The following is a 17,611-nucleotide window of genomic DNA, read 5'->3' as shown; positions in this document are numbered from 1 at the left end:
TCTGGACTACTTCTGAGAGACCACAAAGGGTCATTAAGGAAAGTCTTGGCTTACTGTCCGTCACCTTAAATTTGCTATACAGGAAAATGTACCTTTAATGGAAAATTTTATGGGGTCCCCCCCAAAAAATGCTGGAAAGTCACTGTCATAGATCTTTTCTTATGCAGCAGAAACAGACCTTGGAATTTTTACAATAGTTTTGACCCCTCAACTGCTGCAGGTGAAGATTTTTCCCAACAAAACTGAAAGTCTGAAACCATAAGGAATTCCAGGGTAATTTGATTTCTGGTGGAACATTCACCTTTGTAGGTAGGGTCTGGCAGATTCATTATCATATTCAATATTATCATATTGTGGCAGTGTTTGTGGCTGTTAATAGAAGCCTACGGAATACTTCTATGTAATAAAATAGCTTTCATCCAAGAAAACATGTAATTGACATCATAAGTCTCAGAGTACCCTCTTTTGCCTTGTTGCACATTACTTATTCTGAGTGATAAATTCCAGATTTTTCCTGGAAAAATCAAAATCCTTTATGTAGACTACCACAACACAACCACACACTCTCACCTAAAAGGAGTTCCTGATGTCTCTTGAAATTTGTGAAAACATGTAACCGGTTCTTTCCCACCTTTTTCCATCAAAACAAACCAATCTCACATACTCTGTAAAATAAAAAAAATAAAAAATCTACCAAGCCATATGTATATCTTGTATGTCTAACCCATTACAGAAGAAGGGTAAGTATAATGAGTATGTCACCTTAGTTTAAGAGCAAGACACAGGAAATGTCATACCTAAGAGAAAATATGGCTTCGAAATCCTCAGAAAGATAATATTTTTGTCAATTTTCTGGTAGTGCACTTTGTTAGCACATTGGCCTTCAGAGCAATCTTCCCTTTCTCTACCATTTCATGGAATGCCAAATAATCATACTGGACATAGATAAACAAATCAGTATCTACAGGTAAACAAAAAATAAATAATATTGAAAATTCAGAGTCTATTTGTTTGTGTCATGGAAAGACTGGTAAAATCTGTACCAAAGCCCCTCAGTCTTTGCACATTGGGACCCCATAAAACAACAGAAAAAGAGTTTCATGCCTCCTTTTCCACAACAAAAGCAGTTAGTTATTTTTCAAGACATTTAAAGGAGAAAAGACTTTTGTGTTAAAGTCAACTTTTCCCAGAAAGCTGGATTTCATCCCTGCTATAGGACTGCCATCTAATTCTAAGTTAACTATACGAACGTTTTTTACAAGAACTCATTAGTCAAGCTATATTTCTGGGGGTATCTAATTTGATACAAAGGTTTCTCAAACTGTGATTAGTTCTGTGATTATTTTCACCATATTTTATGGTCAAGGTAAGATTTGTTGATGTTTCAGCTGGAATACTGATTTAAGTGGTTTCTGTCCTGTCACACTATTTCTAGCCACTCCTTCTTGATACACAGTTATACACACACAACTATTTGTTGGGCTGAATGGCAAAGCAAATGAGAACTGACACAAATTAAAAGCAACATTTTGTCTTTTCTTTTGGAATTTACAGAATGCTTAATACTCTGAAAAATGTCACCTCCTAATACTTTCAAAATAGACACCCATACGGATGACAGATCATCATTTTTAGCCTCCTCTGCATTAATAAAATAGAAACAATACAATTTCCTCATCACACGAAGGTCATGTAAAGGTAACATGTTTGTGGATGATTCAGATACTACAGAGTGAATATTAAAGAAAAGGCCATGCAGGATGCTGTTTTCAGAATAGAGTTCAAACAGCGTGCAATAAATAGGGTTTGAAGCTATATAAATGTAAGAGTATGGATGAAAAAAACCGCTGAGTAACTCACTACCTAAGCCCTGTTCATCCTGTAGACTGAACAGAGACAGCAGAAAAATAACAGCATGTGATCATTTAATTAGAGACTATGTGTTAAGGCACAAGCTAAAGGGAAATATATCCATGGGATATAGGTATAGTTTTTTGGGGGGGTTTTTTAAGTACTTTAAGTCCACAAACTTATTCCATAAACCCTACAAAGAGAGAAAAAAGGACCACTTCAGTTGTACGACAGAATGTATGAAAATGTCTCTATGCAATCTGCAGTTGATTTCTAAACTCATTAAAAAACACAAAGCAGTAGGTGGTATAGAACCATAGTTCTGAGAGAATTCACAACCAAAATACACTTTCTTAATGTTTTCCTACTGCTGGCTTTGTGGAAAGGCCCTTCAGCTACCAAAGCAAACAACTGAATGATGTGAATTCAGACATGTAATGACTGTAAGGTCAGCACATGACCGCTAAGCATTCATGACCCCAAATTAAGAGGTATTACCCTCTATCTACTAATCCTCGGGTCACAAATGTACAGCCTACTCCAAGAACATTAAAAATTCCTGAAATTTGCTTACACCCCACTGCTTAAAAGATAGAAAGCTAACACGCATGAAGCAATCAGATAAGTGAAAGGGGCAGTTCTGTTCCCAAACACCATATTAAAAATGCCATGTCTTTCAGCCACCTCTTCTGTTAATGAAGTCCACTATGATTTTATATTAAAGTATCATAGAAATACAACCATCGTCTGACAATAAGAATTTTAATTTCGCAGATCCTAACATTTCAAATCCAAAATAGGATTTTAAAGGACAGTGAAAAAAGAGGTTATATTCATCTTGCTAGTAAATGCATTCAGAAGGTATTTCTAGTATAATCACACTCCATGGGATCCACAAATTAAGTTCTACATTTGGGCAGGGTGGCTTTAGGTTTTAAACTATGTAAGACTATAAGTTCATCACTTCTAGTGTTTTCACATCGTGTAGAACATATAAGAGATTGCGGCATTCTGTTGGTAAGATTACATAAAGATTTTTACTGAGAATAAAATCCCAGCTTTTTATGCCATGATGACATTCTATGTCCAAAATTCACTTGTTAAAATTAATAGCAGCATATACATTTCCTATACTTTTTTGTTACAAAAATTGCACATTTTTAAAAAGAAGATACTTCAGGAATGAGTCCTTTGTGGAGATCAAAGGAATTGTGTTAATCTTCTAGCTGACACCAGATCTCACTACAAGTTTCATACTTAATATATGAACCTAAGATTTCAGGAAGACATCAACTAGATTTCATTTTAGGGTCCTGAATTAGGATCTCCATGTAATCACTGGAGACTTTAAAGCTGTCTTCATTTATCAACCCCTCCTGTATCTCCATCATTTTTGTATTTGCAGATAGTAACACAAAAAGCCCCAGAAGAACTGAACAGACCTGGCCACTTTATTCCTCAGTGTAGTTTCTCATTCGTTTCTGGTGAAATTCTCTGCTTCTCTGCCTGTATCACGGCTTTCTGTCACTAAAGCTTCCCTTTCACTACTCATGTGCCACCACCTTCTGTAGCCTTTAGCAGAAAGCGATCTTTGGACTTGAAAAACCCCAATATGTAGTATTTCAGCGCAGTTCCTAACTGGCCCTTGGCAAACAGATTCTGGAGACTACTTTAGTTGTTCTTTTTTATTTCCTCTCCCGCTTCTCCTAACATCCTAAACTTCATGATAAAAGGAGCAGGAGAAAGGGGAATCTTTCAGTCAAAGATGTGTGATTAAGAAAGAAGCATCCATCCCTAGGAAACCCCGTGGCTCCCTTCGGGGAATACCGATGGAATACATTCCTTACCTTCTCCCTGCATTGGGACTCACTCTTGTTAGGGAAGTGAGAAAACTGACATAGAAGAGAGATGGCCATCTGGCAGACCACGGCGAGACCCAGCTTGCCAGGCACTTTTATCTGATCCTCTAGCATGCCTGCCCATCACCAGCTCAACCAAACTGAGGATAATGTTTATAGACGCGGCAGCAGAAAGGTGTATAAATCAAATCAACATCAGCAGGATTTATAGTATCGGATATAAAATTCAGCTAACATGACTGTGTTGATCTAGCCAGAAGTAAAACTGACCCAAGTATGTGGAATTTACTCATTTCTAGTGCACAGCCCAGCTCGAGGCAGTCTTCTAGAGACAAGCACAATATCAAAATGGCAGCTGAAACAACACAAGTCAGTACACTACTTACACCTTGGGTACAAGGGCCTATAAATGGCCATGATTAGATTACGTGTCCCATGGGAGGAATCTCAACGCAAAGCAAAATTTTCCATTTAAGTGGTCACCCGTGGTTACAACAATAAAATAGGAACTTTTCACTATATTTGGGAGAGAAACATCCAAACCTGAAATAATTGATCTGAATATTGCTCTCTCCTAAACTTATTCTAAACCACTAATGCATACAGGGCAAACAACAACTGTGACAGAGTTCAATAAACATGTGTAAAGCCAGAGAGGAACACAATCTGCTAAAAATCTGAGAAAGACTCGGATCTGTCCACATCAGCAGTAAAACTAGGCTTAAAAAAGCACTGGATGTGAGCTATGTTTGTATGCAGCTTTGGAATAGATTTTAATCATGGCTTAATTCTGGCGTATACATAGCCCAAGGGTGTGCCTGCATGATGTGCTTGCATCAGTCTGAAGGGAGGGTATTGACAGTGCAGATATCCAAGTCCACTGCAGTATGGCTAGTTCATGTGCTTTTAGTATCTTAAAGAAACGTGTAATAAATTAACTGACTATAAATAAAATAGCCCTCTCAGAATATGCAGCAAAATTTAATTCTTTAATTCTAGTTATATTCCTTTAGGCAAAATATATTAAAAACCTATTATTAAAAAAGTTATTCTGTGATTTATTATGAAAGCAGAGAACACTCCAGCAACTCCTGAAGCATGCTTTCACCATCTTCCATTCCTAATCCTCATTACAAAGTTCTTATTCTGCCTCAGAAAGCAGATGGCAAGAGATAATGTCAGTAACAATTAGGAGGCTTCACTGCCCTTAAGGACTCTTCTGCTATACACTTGTAATATTTTTTTCAGAGATTTCTAGAAACAGGATACTTTGCACTATTTTATTCTAAGTATACTGTTTAGAACATCCCCAAAACAATTACACAAGTTTTGGTTTGTTGTTGGGTTTTTTTCCCCTTTAAACAATGGAGGATGTTGTATTTTCATTAATTAAAAATAAAGGCATTATAAATTAAACATCCAACATTACTTTCATTCTACACATTGCAAAACTAAAACCACTTGAGTATCCTAATATTTTTAATCAACTACCTTGAAATTACTTGCATGCTGCTGAACCTTTCATGTTTTTATGAGCCCAATTCAACTCGCACTAACAACTAACTTGGATCAGAGCCAAAATTTCTCCTTAAACCGTAGCTTAGAGAAATCCTACCCATTTGGACAAGGATAAACACAAAGAACCTCACAAGAGTATATTAAGTCTCTTTATCTGTGCAGAATTTTGTCTGCTTATGGCCTATTTGAATGTCAATTATATTTTTGCTATTATTAGTATCTTTAATCTTTCTTTACAAGCTGTTGCTTTTTATTAACAATACTAGTCTACCTAAATAAAATCCAAAGAGGGAATAAAACTCCAGAATGAAAACAAAAAAATGCTGAGGGATAGATAGATTTCATATTATTAATATGTTGAAAATTAATTTTGAAACTTTAGTATTTAAGATGGAGAAAATAAAATTACTTCCAAAAAGAAATAAGCCAAGCTAGCTTGCTTCTAGACCCTAGTTTGACTTACCTAAACCTTATCTTACTTAGAGATACCATCCAATATCCTCCTACAAAGCAGATACAGTAATGAAAGACATACCTGCCCTCTGTTGCTCGTTAAAGCTCCCCTCTGCCAAAAGCTATTATACCTCAGATCGCCACAGACACGAGCAAATGAGGACTCTCTAACATAGTTCAGTCAAACTGAACAAAGCTAGGCAGCTGAAACATTTTTTAGCTAGTTAAACTAACCTGGAAAGGGTTAGTCAGGTGAGCACAAGCGTAAGAAATTCTAGCTCTGGTATTTTCACAAATGGTCCTCTACTTCAGAGGGAGCTTTCATGCTTCAAAAGCAGAGCAACTATATTGGTTTAAATTGCAGCATATATGGTATTTCTAGCTATTAGAGAATGAAATAAGGAAATTAAAACTGGTCTTTTATTGGATTTGGTTCTGTAATTGACTGTATACCTCACAAATTTTACTAATGCAGCTCAATAGATCAGTAAGTAAGTACTTAAAGGGGTACCTTGCAGTCAGCATGTGCACCCTTTTAACTAATAAAGATTGAGAGTAAAAATTACAACCCAAGAGATTTGGGTTTGCTTGAATTGCTTCAAAAAGAGAAACTGGAAAAGGAATTCCCAGTCCTTGATTATTTAAGGGTGGACCAACCATCTGACCAAAGAAACCAACTGCCCAGTACATTTATTACTCAGGTGAGCATGACCTTGATTGTCAAAAGCCTGCATTTGTTTTGCTAAATACCTTCTCCTACTTGACTGATGGGCTATAGTTTGGCCTCTCCTTAAACCAAAAGGGCTACACCTGAACTTCCAATTAAAGGGTAACAACTGGCAGATGTGAGGGAACATCTACCAGGAGGTTGATGCTGAGCAGATGGGCTAGGGTGCAGCAACCTTTTCCATCGGTTTCCACCCACTGCTTTTGCAAAACCGCATAATCATCACGAGCCTGACACTACCCTTCCTCAAGCAGCAGTACGATACTCGCTGCAGAGCCCTGTGCTGATGTAGTTAAGCTAATATCAGAAACACAGCTGACTAGAGCTTGTCTAGCTCTACAAAGTCCTGGACTGCATTTTAATGAGATACCAACTCTGACAGAGAAAATAGTTTAAGAAATTTTCCACTCCAAAATGTTTGTACTTGCACTGCGTTGCAGCTAACTATGCCCATTATTTGTGGCGATGCCACCACCGGTAGAGCAATATTGTAAATCAGGTCACTAAAATAATAACCTAGGTTAGAAAGAAGGCTTTCTCTTATCATTCAGTGATCTAGTTTAAAGTACAGCCTTACAAACATTTGTTCCTGAACAAAGACACAGATGGGGAAATGTGGTGAGGGATAGGAAGAAGAAATGGGGGACATAGCTACATCCCTGCCAGTCCCCTATGTTTTGGAACTATGTCTTCAGATTTTCCTTTCTATAAAGCCAGAAGATCTGTTGTACAGGACTAACGCATCATTAATTTGACATGGTCAAGAAATAGATACATCTGTTTAATTAGAGCAAGAAAAGGTGGGGTACTGTTTCTCTCATGAAACTCTCATATATTCTCCTAGAGGTTGTCTTAACCACTGAACCTAAGATCTTGTATTTCATATTGAGTGTTTTATGCTGACTAACAAACTAGTTATCGTTTTATTTGTATAAAGATCCATAGTCCCTTTCTGGTTCCTGTTGTTACTCTTAGTGTTCCTGAGTCTAATTACATACTCTTTGAAAAATATTACCTTGTAGCAAATTTTAATTTTTCATTTCATGTACAACCCTTACATCCTTATGTTATGTAATAGAAAATGTCATTTCCTGACACATCTTCTCAGTACTATTCATTATATTGTATGCTTTTACTATGCTCTTTCTTATTCTCCTGTCTTCTAGGAAGAAGAATGCCTCATATGAGAGTTTTTCCTACCTCTGTATCATTGTCATAAGCTTTCTCTGAACCCCAGATGGTTTAGCAACATTACTGTTCCTCATCCCAGGCTTTCAAAAAGCAGAGTCTTGCCAGGGAAAAGCACTGAAAGCAAAGCCTCAGCTGACTTTTTTTGTATCCTTCCATGTAGGGCACAGATGGCCATGTTTTCTCAACCCCTCCCCTACTTCAGCTGAAGACCACAAATTCTCAGTTTATTTCTCCACAGCTCCATGTATGCAAATGTTATCAAAATCTCACTTTTTTTTTCCAACACTTAGGATGGAAACTTCTCTAAATTCTGACTACATTACAAATACTTTATTTAGAACAAACTACCCATTACATTCAAATTTAGCAGCATATTTTCACATATGATCCATAAATAAACTTTAGACAACACTGAAACAAATCCAACACCACCATATCCTACCAGGTCTCTCACCAGTACACACTGTTATATGGAAGTCCTGACCTTACAGGAGGAACAAGTTGCAGTATTTCTCTGCAAAGCAACTTCCAATCACAGACTGTAACTCTTAGAGAATCAAAAAAGAAACTGCCATCGCTTTCAAGCTTTTTTTCCTCCCTTACCTATACTGAGCTTGCGATTCAATTTTTCTATGTTAATCAAAATTCTTCACACATTTTCAACAGTATCCCTCAGAACACCGTTTACAAGGAGTGCCCAGGCACAGCATTCGGAGAACAGACAAACAGAAGACAGATTTAGTGAACACCTGTTAAATGGGGCAATGGCTCCAGCACAATTGTTTCCCACTTCATTTCACACAGTAATAACTTTAATGTCCTCCATGGACTTGCTTTCAAACACCAGTTCTACAGCATCAAACAACAAAAGAGCCGAAAGCAAATTTAATTGTCTAGATTGCTTCCAATCAACTTTTTTGGATAAAAGCAAATTTACCTACCTTGGTTTTCCTTTTTTTTTTTTTTTTTTAAACTGTATATGCTCAAACTGTGTTATCATTTGGCTTTTTATAATCTTTCCCAACTGCATATCATTCTCCTCCATGTTTTAATATCTATTTTGGCTATGATAAATTCTTTTACCCTATTAGAAAATCTGCATCTCTTATCATTCTTTTGAATGTTTTAGTTTAGGCTTTGTTTCCTTTTGACTCTTCTACATCCATCTTGGCATTTTTTACTACTTAACCTCTTTTTTGTTTCATTTTGCTCCCATTTAAAATATTTGTACCTATTAGTTTTTCTCCTGCTCACCTTGTTTAGTCTCAGACTTCACTAAGAGAGATGCGTTACAGATAACTGTGTAGTGTTGTAATAATTAGTAATTTAAACTATTTTTAGAATGTGATAGGTTGATTTTTTTTTAATATGAGACAATTATGCTAGAATTATTTAATACCTTGATTTTTTTGAATGATGAAGATTGGCAAATTTTGATCCCAGCTTCTTTAATTTTTTTCCCACAATAGCAAAGACACACTGACTGTGCAGGAAATCACATTCCATGATTCCATTAAGCTTTCTTTATTCAGGAAGACTGGCATCTATCACACTTTCAGAAATTATTTAAAGGTAAGCATGTGTGGACTTTTTTTTTTTTTTTTTTTATTTTACTCTGCTTGCAGTCTTGAAGTCCAGAGTTTAGTTGTAATTTCAATAAAGTAACTTCTATGCAGAGTCTAAAGGGATGGTAGGAATCACAAACAAGACGTAACGAAGGCATTATTATGGAAAGAATAGATTTTATAAACTCTGCTTTCCCTTCCTATTTGCATATCTGGACTGGATATCAATCAGATCAGTGCTTTTGGCTAACATGATAATACACTACTTAGGCTAATGTTTTCATTGAAAAGGCAAAAAAAAATTTCTTTATATCATCACGTTTGCTTTTTACTATATATTAACTTTGTCCTACAGATGCACCTCTCCAATGCATTCCATCATATATATTATCCAAACCTCATCTTCCAATATTAGCATATTTTGATGTGTTATGAAACCAAAACGGAATGCTTCCAGCACTGTTAAGACAAGTTATATTCAAAAGCGTGGCTCGAGTTCACTTTTCATTACCTCCTTCATATTCTTGAATACATTTGACTTTATTTGTATAGTAGTCTCCTTTACAAATTAAATTAAAAAAAAAAAAAAATCTTACCTGAAAATTAGTAAACCCAATATTCCAACAGAATTGGATTTAAATAAATGTGAATTTCTGGCCATATTTCTTAGATGGCACTTCAATAAAAATAAGTTATTCTTATACACACAGTCAATTGTACACACAGAAAAAATAGTCTACTTCTGTTTATTCCCAGATTTTCAGAATCTTTTCTAATAGGCCATATATCACATTTCTTTAGAAATATTTCTTCTCTACTTTTCAAAAATGTCTTCTATTGAATGATCCTTTTATTTTCCCTCTAGAATACCCACAGATTAGGTTTTCACTTGCACTGATTTCACCTAAATGCAGTTATGCTGGCGCTACTAATGTTACTCTAGACTTATCTTCATATGCAACCTGAATAAGGTGCTGAAAAATATGTAATGAAGGTCTGATTCCCCTCCCTTTCTATACTAATAATCTATCTGTACGTGATACAATTAAATCAAGAGACTGCTTACAATTATCTAGTATTTCTTGATTCTAGCCTACACACAAGCATTTCTGTGCGAAAGACAACGAAGGTTCTAAATTTTAGGAAGTAATTCTAACAGCGCAAAAAATCCTGCAGTGACAAACACAGACAAGGGAATTGTTACACGTGTAGCTGAGTTGGTAGGAAATGAGTGTAAGTGGTACATGAACATGATGATACCAACATGTCATTTAGTTCAGGTGCAAACCAAAGAGGTTTAAGTCCATGTTGGTAGTCTAGATGGACAAATTGAAAGGGAAAACCAGACAATCACTAGGACTGCACACTGCAGTCGTGGAAGTACTTTTTGAGGAAAGAAGGAATCCTGCTGCTTAAACTTACACACCATCCTACATTTCATCAGCTGTTTAAGAGACTTTCTGTGCTCCTCTGCCTCTTAAGTACCTACATGGTGCAGCCCCTGTGCTTCCCAGACCTGACTTGTTTTCATCGATGAGGGAAAAAAAGTATGTGTTAAACAATATCAAACTTTTAAATACATGAAGTCAAATATGCCATCAGACTGGACCTTTCAAAACCAACTTTGCTGAAAAATAATATTCCTGACAACTTTCTGGATTAGACTATTAAGTTTCTGAGATTTCTATGAATGGAAATATTTATTTTGCCTGATACAAGGAACCTCACCTCCTGCACAACCCTTCTTCCATAGTCACAGCTTGAAAGCAACATCAAATGAATGCAGTATAGTGTTTTAAGATGCATTGTCAATAGTTACGTTTAAACATATACTTATTCTAAATGCATTACACACACATGTGGCATAGAAATACAAGTATTTGCTAGGAAAAGCAAAGTTACAGATTACTTTCCAACCTACTTTTTCTATTATAAATTTATGAAAGTGATTTTTCTAAAAATCAAAATGGTTGTAGAGTTAATACATGTCCTCCTTTCAGAGGATATTGTATAAATCTTATATTGTATATAGATTATAATTTCCAAAGAAAAGCCACAGGAAGTCACCAAACATCAGAAATACAAATGGAAGTAACACTTCAATCGCATATGTATTTCATGAAGTAGAGTTTGAAAGAGTATCCTTTCTCATCATGACCCATCACCTCTCTTCCAGATGAAGATACACCTAATATGCCAACAGAACCATCTAGAAGAGCCCTAGAGTGAAGAGTTCACAGAGCTATGATTTTCCTTCTCCTTTATTCTACAGTCAAATTCTGTAAACATTTCAATCAGATTGGATTGTCAGAACCATCTTGATCACACAGCGTATACAGACCAACCTGCATCCTAGATTTTTAAGACTGCATCCAATCCTGCTTAAACTAGAATTTCAAAGTAGGTGCTGCACAGGTAACAACTCTGAGGTTGCTAGTTAACCTAATTTTGATTTTGGCCTTTTTCCTGCTCTCTAATGTTTTTAACATATTTAACCAGTAAAGTACTACCAGCAATATATGACTAATAATCTAGCAGTCTATTATTAGTAATCTGCATTTGTGAGTCTTAATTTAAACAGTTCATATTCACATGATTTTCTACAGCACGTGCTATAACGCCTCTGTAAATACACAGCTGTGGAACCAGGAAAAATATCATGGAGAGACTTTTTCCAAGATAATACAAAAAAATCCCGTACATTCCAAATTACTGCCACTGCCTTAACTGCTGCTTCAATATCTTTATTCGACTAATAGCAAGAGTCTTAATAGATTGAAAGTAGCGTAATGTTCTTGAAACCAGCTTTTGGTTTTGTTTCATCCATTCACTTTCCACAGAGAGAAGAGAGTGAAGACTCACAAGAACCACAGTTCTGAGTATTGTTGGTGTGTTAGTTGGCAGGGAATGTTGCTTTTTCCGTGTTTTCTGGTGTAAGGTGGAGTAGCCTGTGCTAAAAAGTAACGCATCATATTGACCGATAATGATCCTCTAATTCTCACTGTAGAGCTTTCTACCAACCAGTGGCTCTTACTGCTGATTCATTTTGCTCCACTGAAATTTATATTAGGGTGAGTGACTGTCCTACCCCTCCTCTCCATTTTACTTACCATGCCAGGATAAATTTTTTGTACAGTACTTTTATGTATTTAAGTATTTCATTTGTTTCAGAAAGTTTCCTAGCTTCCAATCACTACATTTTCAATTATTTGAAAATTGGATTTCAAAACTTTCAATCCAGCATAGTAATCTCATCACTTTTCTAATTTGTCTTGCATTTTCACCAGCGCTGCATCAAATGGATACATCACTAATCACGAAAGGACTAACTCTGCAATAAAGCACTAAAATACTTAAATTGAGATATATTGTGGAAAGCTGTCTTGACAGACCTCAACAACTTTATTATCATTGAAGCAATCTAATTCTCAAAAAGCTGAGGCTCATCAAAGCTGTGTGAAATTTTGTTATTATCAGTTTATTAATTCTTACCTATTCAGACATCCAACCTTCAATGACAAGACAAAAATAGACCACTTAACTATTTAGAACAACCAGAACTGCCTTATTGGGATTTTTAGCTATTCCTATTGCTGGGAAGTATGGGACTTCTCCTTGGGTTACACCTGGTCTTTCTGAATGTCTACTTTGTGATGCATGATAAGAAGGGCAGAAGAGGGGCACTAACTCCAACAAAGGAATTTAAATTTCTAAACCAGAAAACTATTCTAAAGGAGGGCAGCTAACATAACTAAGACTGTGAAGCCAACAAAAACCCCCAGAAAAATCCAAGTTTGAAAGGATATGTCTATTGCAGTGTCTGACAACTACTGCTATAGTTTTTGTGTAAGATTTCTGTTTCCAAACAACGTCTGAACATCTGTCTCTTTATACTCTTCCCTTCCTAGTTTACTTCCCATTTCTTTTTCCTATAGGTCTCTCAGAAGCACTGAAGAACCAAAAAAAAGTTGGGTGTTTTGTTTTTAATAGATATCAGATCAAGTTAGCATTCTCCCCTTTGCTCACATACTAACGCCCTAAAGATATCATAACTCTGAAATAATACAGTAAGGATGCAGTAGTAGGTTGCATTTGGGATTTTTCTGTTTTGTTGGGGGGAGGAATTATAATTTTATCTCATTTAAAAGTTCGTGGGTTTTTTACTTTTATTAAGCTAACGCTATAATTCTTATTACACACATATCACACACATGTATATAAAATGATGGAATTAAAGAATAATACAATTACTGTCAATGGCATCTATGGAAACTAAAAAATATTTTCAGATATCTTAGCAGTTATTCTATGGCACTAAATATAATACAGAGCTTTAGAGGTATAAAAAAAGGTTTCAGAATGGTAAAAACACAGTCACTTTTCCATCAAACCGTGGACTGTCTCAGAGAAAAATATCCAAACCCCCATTGATTCGTGCTATTATAAAATATTGTGCTTTCACAAACTAACACAAAGTACCAACTGTATGCAGAAGCCATACATGCATTTTACACTTCTTTGTACTGCTTAGAATGACATCCTGATGCTATCATTTAGCTCATCATGACATTCCATCAATCAAAACCCAGTTTTAATTATACACCATTCTCTTTTTTCCTCTCAGAGCAAACACAGAGGACACACAACAATCTATTTCAATTAAAATACATACTTTGTAGAATTTAAAAATAGGTTGGGAATCACTTTTAAATCAGCTATCAGCCTGTCAATTAATGTTCTGAACCCCTGCTATTGACCCAGTACTGTACAAGCTGTTATTATGCCCTGTCCTACGTATCATCTGTTCCCCGTGCTACTCTGTTCCAGAAAGACAGACAGCTGCAACAGTATATCCCTGTTCAACCTGAGGACCATCTGACTTTAATTGTAGCACACAGCTTGATGTGGGTCTGGTTATGAGAAGCCAAAGTATCACACTGTAATAATCTGGAAAAGCAGAAACCTGCCAACACAAGGCTGCAAACAGGGGCTTGGGCTGTCTGGCTGGCTGACGGGCTGCAGGAAATATGATTAATGAGCAAGGTATAATGATATCAGGAACCCGATTAGCACCACAAAAAGGTCACAGATCAAAGTAGTATGCATTTCATGAGCTCAAATCATTGTATAAGATCTGTGGACTTAAAGAGGCAAACTGAAATGCAAAAGGAAAAAATATCTGTGTGTGATAGCTTACAAAATGAGCACTTAAAATACTGTAATCGCTATTTTGTCTGAACCAGGAAGCAGTAAGGAAATATTAACTGACTGAATCAGCCCATGCTACACTAGAGCAAGCTTTTCTTGACAGTATTTGTGAGGAACTGAGCTTTAAAGCATTCTTCCTAAAGACACCAATTCTACTTAAAACGAAAACGATGCTGATTTGATGCTGATGGTATCCAATCCACTAAGTATGAACAAGAAAAAGCAATTTAATATTTGCACGTTGTCTCACTTTGATCTGATATTTATTTTATTATTGTCTCATATTTGTCTCAGTTTTATTCCACCGCAAAGCCAGCAGACTACAGAGGGCATCATCCATGCCAGCACTAATGGGGCCACCACCACCACCACGATAAGGTTAACTATGTCACACAAAAGCAGTTAACACCATTCCTTGGTACAGAGGTTTAAATTCAATGCTACCAGGCTGACCAAAACTTGGTATCTGAGTTATAGCAGTGGTATCAGGGACCTACAGTGTCACCAAACAGGATGATGGCTGAGACACTTTAATATACTGTCACGTGGTCAATTATTTCTTACTTTTGTAATTAACTTAAGCCTTCCAAAAAAAATCTGTTCTGTCCAATTATGCAGTAATTGAAAACTGCATGTTCCTGTAAAAGTTCTTTGTTTTGAAAACTCTAAATTATGGCAACTTTTGCACGTTCTTTCAATATGCCATTTGACAAGTGGTCCTTCAAGGTCTACTTTCAAGTGATGAAGCCTAGCAGATTACTAGCAAAGTCTTTTCGATTAAAATAGTTTCAAAAGTCACAATCACTAATGAATAATTACTCGGGGGAAAAAAGTACATGAGAAGGAAACAGTCATTATATTTAGATAATAAATATGGTATTTCAGTTTCATATGAAATACTGAGTTAAATTAAGGAAATTACAAAGTAATTTTAATCTTCATCATTCAAATATACCAATATACTGCTATTTTCAAATTACTTTTACTTGAAAGTTTTGGATACATAACAAGCACTTCTCATTCTAGATTGTTCTGAACTGCTTTTTTTCAGGATTTAACAAGACAAATATGTGCGTATTGTAGATTGTACGTAAAAAGAAAAAATACATTTGGAATATGGAATGAGATTATTACTCTCTAAGAGAAGACTTTACAGGGATTTTACATTTTGTTTACCAGTAATAATCGAAAAGCAGCTGCTTCCTGCTGATGAACCCTTCATCCTGAGAATATAGCACAAACGAGAGATATCAAAGGGAGCTGCAAGAAAGGCAGGCGCTAGTAGCAAAGGCTTTGGGAAATGATGGAAGGATGAGAGAAGGGTATGTCAGAGCGTGCAGAGGTGAGGGTGAGAAAAACCTGGCACCAAGGCTAGAAATGAGGAAAAGAAAATTAAAGAGCTAAAATCTTAGAAAAGGAGGAAGCAGGAGATGGAGAATAACTTCACAGTGGGGAAAGCCAGATGTGTAACTTATAGAATGAGAACTCTATTTTATGCAAAAGCTAAAATACCACAGTCGTAAGAGATCAAGGCCACAGGCTGCCTTTGGCAAGTCTGCTTAAGAACACAGCTTTTCATTTCTCAGGTTGTCCTGAATCACCAACGCACGCCAAGCTCAAAAAGGTGTCAGGCTGCCTCCCTAACCTATTACCTATCAGCACAACTGTAAGATCAAAAGTTGCATTTGAATATGGTTTGCCAAGTAGTCCTGCTAAATGTTAGTGTATTTCATACCTCGTTTAAATAAAATCTGCACATACTTCTGTATGAAACAAACCACTAAATTCACCTAACATAATTTGGGCTTATTATGGCGCACCCTACAACTGCCTGCAGAAATCTAAGCCAAATAACATTTCTGAAGACAATGGTATCATGTCACCAGCAAAAGTGAAGCATTCTGGTAACTTACACTGTGACTTAGAAGTCACAGATTTCTTCTGACATGACTTCTGCAATTCTATGAATATGAGGTCTGACGTTCTACCAACAACAGAACTTTCAGTTCCCATTTTCTAATTTTGGAATATCAGGACATTATCAAGTCCAAGCCTGGCATCTGAAAAGTTTTTGAGAGTTTCCATGCTGTAATTCACTATTTCCCAGTTAGCTGACTACTGCATGAAAACTGCCGCCTCATTTTTCAAGGTTCATTGAAAAAGCTTCTCTAATTTATTTATTTTAGAGTGCCACTGATGCAGAATCCTTTCATTTTGAGAAGAGCCTAATGTTATTACATTTGAGAATGTGCTGAAATACCAGCAATGATAGTGGAACAGCTATTCTGTAATTCACTACGCTGCCCAGAGGGCACAGGGAAGACAGGCACCGCTAACAACAGGATTTTCCAAGACATGGAAGAGAATAGTAATACAGGTTTGGGGAATGAAGCAGGTAAAGGAGAATCCAGTTTTATTTTCCTGTAAAAAACGGTCTCAAAAATATCAGTTTAATGGAAGAAATGGAAGAGGTGGCAGAAGATTTAAAATGCCACTTTCTTTCAGTGATCTTTGGAGTTAAATGGATACTAAAATTAAAAACCCCTAGGATTATATTTAAGTAATCAGTGACAAATATTTCTATGATTAAACAAGCTTTTTCAAGTAAAGTGATGATTTTATTAGCTCTTTAGAACCACAAGAGCTGACATACGAATGGGATAAGATCTCCCACATGTTTAGACCACGCTCAAACTCTTCTGAGCAGTTCTAAAGAATGAGCAATACTATATGCCTTTTTTCTTCCTAAACTTGTAAATCTAACATTTGTTCAGATTATTTCAGCCACAGTACTATGTAAACTATAAATAGCTACATATTGCATGCAAATATCCAAACTATTTCAGAAATATCTTGCAAGACAAATATTACTTGACAGACAATAGAAGATAGCCATCTTACCAGTCTGTTTATGCGAACAAATTCTTCTGGGGTTTTGGCCCATGGCGGAAGTTCAACATCAGACACAACTGTTCCATCATCCATCACTCCCAGATTGTAATTGTTGCTGTTGACAAATATCTCTGGGAGGTAATAGAATTCAGGAATCAATTCCTGTAGATAAATGAAAAACAATGCCATGTTATAAATTCTGTCAGAGGATGCACTCTGTCCTGTTAAAAAAATAATTATTAGAATGGCATTAGGCAAAGAGAATATAAGAAATCCTCCCACAGACATCCCCCTCCCCACTACAAAGAGGAAATTCCCTCTTTCATACTTCCTAAAATTTAAGCCTT

At 36.1% G+C, this 17,611-nt stretch overlaps 1 protein-coding gene across 1 annotated transcript in view; it reads right to left on the bottom strand.

Annotated features, from left to right (window-relative positions):
- LRBA (LPS responsive beige-like anchor protein) overlaps positions 1-17,611 on the bottom strand; it is a 424,995-nt gene that overhangs the window by 80,090 nt on the left and 327,294 nt on the right. The window contains exon 47 of the mRNA XM_074821286.1: positions 17,274-17,426. Coding sequence (XP_074677387.1) covers positions 17,274-17,426 — 153 coding nt within the window. The remainder of the gene's footprint in view (positions 1-17,273; positions 17,427-17,611) is intronic.

Source organism: Strix aluco, chromosome 4 (assembly GCF_031877795.1).
Source record: "Strix aluco isolate bStrAlu1 chromosome 4, bStrAlu1.hap1, whole genome shotgun sequence".
NCBI classification, from domain to species: Eukaryota; Metazoa; Chordata; class Aves; order Strigiformes; family Strigidae; genus Strix; species Strix aluco.
Note: the sequence above shows the minus strand (reverse complement) of the source record. Positions and strands in the feature narration are given on the sequence as shown.